This window comes from Acyrthosiphon pisum, chromosome A2 (assembly GCF_005508785.2).
Source record: "Acyrthosiphon pisum isolate AL4f chromosome A2, pea_aphid_22Mar2018_4r6ur, whole genome shotgun sequence".
Taxonomy (NCBI): Eukaryota; Metazoa; Arthropoda; class Insecta; order Hemiptera; family Aphididae; genus Acyrthosiphon; species Acyrthosiphon pisum.
In genome coordinates, this window is record NC_042495.1 from 103,981,465 (window position 1) to 103,984,555 (window position 3,091).

At 29.5% G+C, this 3,091-nt stretch overlaps 1 protein-coding gene across 1 annotated transcript in view; it reads right to left on the reverse strand.

The window, feature by feature from the left end:
- Positions 1 to 3,091, reverse strand: part of LOC100162622 (dnaJ homolog subfamily B member 14) — a 7,679-nt gene extending 4,588 nt beyond the window's left edge. The window contains exons 1-6 of the mRNA XM_001943201.3: positions 2,532 to 3,091; positions 2,373 to 2,474; positions 2,243 to 2,309; positions 1,117 to 1,262; positions 926 to 1,045; positions 704 to 849 (exon numbers count right to left, since the gene is read on the reverse strand). Of these exons, the coding sequence (XP_001943236.2) occupies positions 704 to 849; positions 926 to 1,045; positions 1,117 to 1,262; positions 2,243 to 2,309; positions 2,373 to 2,474; positions 2,532 to 2,664 (714 nt within the window). The 5' untranslated portion in view covers positions 2,665 to 3,091. The remainder of the gene's footprint in view (positions 1 to 703; positions 850 to 925; positions 1,046 to 1,116; positions 1,263 to 2,242; positions 2,310 to 2,372; positions 2,475 to 2,531) is intronic.

Sequence of the window (3,091 nt, forward strand, 5' to 3'; positions counted from 1 at the left end):
GATGGTTCATCAGACTAAACAAAAAAAATAAAATAACGTTTAATTTATATGTTACTATGTTAAATTATAATGGATTTCATTACATATAACATATATCTCTGGTTTTAAAAATAATCTCAAACTTATCTGTTTTGTCTCTTGATATTATTATAATATCATGCTTTTTATCGATAGATTACCTGCATTGAAAACGTTCGTTTTCAAGAAACTTGTGTGTAGAAGAATTAATATTATGTATTTCATTAATAAATAATGTTATTATTGTTGATCATATATAAATCTACTTTGATAACTCTGACTTTTCCATACAATTTATTATAAAATCATGAACAATGTTAAAATATACAATTTTTTAATTTTTATTTGTTTAGTATTATTTTAAGAGTTAAATACACAAAATAATAACATGAGTCAGTAATTCCACTTTTGGAATAATATTTGTATGAGAAAAAAAAATTTTCAATTTTTTTAAAAGATATTCTTTTATTTTTTTCCTTTTAGTGTTGAGCCTCAATAGTTTTTTTGATGGAAATAAAAAAAAAAAACAGGAAAGTTTATGGAACAGTTGACGGCCAGAAGTCCCATTCTTACTAGTTAGTTGGTACTTGGTAGAAAGGAAATTATTTGTAAATTGGGTTAAATTAAAAATATATTTGGTATAAAAATAAACATAAACTTCTAATTTAAAAAAAAAAACTGTTACCTGTTGTTGATGATTATCATTATCAGTCTCTGGAGGCCAACGTCTTGAAAACGATCGAGAATAGTATGGGTGTGTCATTGGCCCTTGTCTTGTTGGAAAAGCTCCATTAAAGAACATGTTAAATAATTGTTCAGCTGTAATATCCGCTGCAAACAAAATATTTATTTAATACATATTGTACCGCCTCAATAGTGTCTTAAACAATTTTAATTATGTAGTTACATTCAAAACCATGATCATAATTTCTGTGTACATGATCTGATGTAGAATTCTCATGGCCAACCATGTCATAACGTTTTCGTTTTTCTGCATCAGTCAAAGTGGCAACTGCATTACCAACAGCTAATTATAAAACATAAAAAAACCGATAAATTGCTTTATTTGTGAAATCATATCAAAATATAATTACACACTTTTAAATGCTTCTGCTGCTCCAGGTGCATGATTTTTATCTGGATGTAATACTAGGGCTAATTTTTTATATGCTTTTTTTATATCAGTATCAGTAGCATCTTTTTTTATGCTGAGCACATCATAGAAATCTTTGCAGTTGTTAACTCTATAGGTATATACAAATATGATAAAAATATTTAAAAAGTTAAGCACCAATACAAATAATGTAATTTTGATTATAATGCCATGTAGGGTTTATTGACAATACAGTGTGACTTGTCAATAGCGCCACCCATAGCATTGATTATATATACTATAGATTGCTCACTGGCCGGTTTTTTGGTGTCACGAAATATTTACTCCCGGTAGATGGCAAAGCGAAGTTACTACTAGCGTTTACAAAGTGATCCAATTTGACTAAACCAGGCGGCCGTGTTAATGGGTGCGGACTTGTGGTTAGTAACGTCGGATAACGTTGTAATCGCTAGTAGTCACGTCACCTCGCCATCCACCGGGAGTAAATATTTCGTGACACCGAAAAACCGGCCAGTGAGCAATCTATAGTATTTATAATCAATGCCCATACTATAAAGGATAAGAAGTATGCTTAATGATAAGAGTGCGCATATTTTTTTAAGGGGCAAGATATAATTTACATATGCCACCAACAATAAACTCAAGCTGATGAGATATATATATATACATATCTCATCTTATACAATACAGTATGCACAAAAATAAAAGGCAATTCAGATGCGCAAAACTAGGACGAAAACAAGGATCGTGTGTATACTTCTTTTCCTTATAATATGGTGCCACGTAACCTATGGTTTTCAAGCCTTAAATGTAGTACTTGTTGTTTTTACCATGAAGGGTCACCGAAACCATCGTATTACATTATATTATGTTAAGAAAATTAAAAAGAGTGTGGCTTGTAGGACAAGGTTAATTTTTGAAAAAACATACTGAATCTGAGAATCACCTAGACAAGTATTAGGGTCAATGTGGTGCTTAACCTGTTAAGGAATGATTTATATCATTGAATATAGGTAAAATAATTTACTTTTACTGTAATTAATTATTATTATGTAATCCTTTTAGTTAATAGTTATGCATAATTAATTAGATAATACAATATTAAATTACTTTTTGACTGTGTCCAACTGTGCTTTTGTATATGTTGGCTGATTAGCTTTTTCTGCTCTAGGGCTACCTACGAGTATAATAAATACCTATTATTTGATGAACAAAAAGAAATTATTGGAGAATTAAATACCTGGAGGTGTATTTTTACGTTTCTTAGCATTTTGTCCATCCGGTTTTACATTTGATGTTGAATGTTTTTTTGTACCTTGGGTTTTTAATTTTTTTAATAGTTCTGCACAAAAATAAATTTATAAATCATTTAAAGTTTGAAAAGAATTGAAGTACTTGCCATCCGCTTCAGAAGTTGGAAAAAGTTTTTTGCTCTTGTTTATGAACTTTTCTGCTTTTTCAACATCGCCTTCGATAATATAATATTCAGCACGATCTAAACAGCGATAAGCTTCGTCTTTGTTTACTTCCATGATAGATGAATGGTAAGAATTTTCAATTTAAAAATTAGTAAAATTTTTAAAATATGCACATATATTCCTCCGTTAATTAAAACCCAAAATACACCTATGTCATTTTAAATGTAGTACTCTGTATAATGTTGTGCCGTCTAAATACCTTAAATTTACCAGTGCAAATATTATAAATAGTATGACACACAAAATGTGCTCGAAAGATAAAGAAACAACAAGAACGAGTTAAACGAGCACAAAACAAAATATTTAATAGAAAACAAGAATACAAGTTACAACCATACGAATACGAGAAACGAGTCACAAGAAGAAGAATCAAAATTGAAGATATGGAAATATTGATAGACAGAATTAATCAAGACTCAAAACAGCTGATTAATAGTCAATCTAAAACCACGGTAGTCATAATATGGTACCATACCACAAC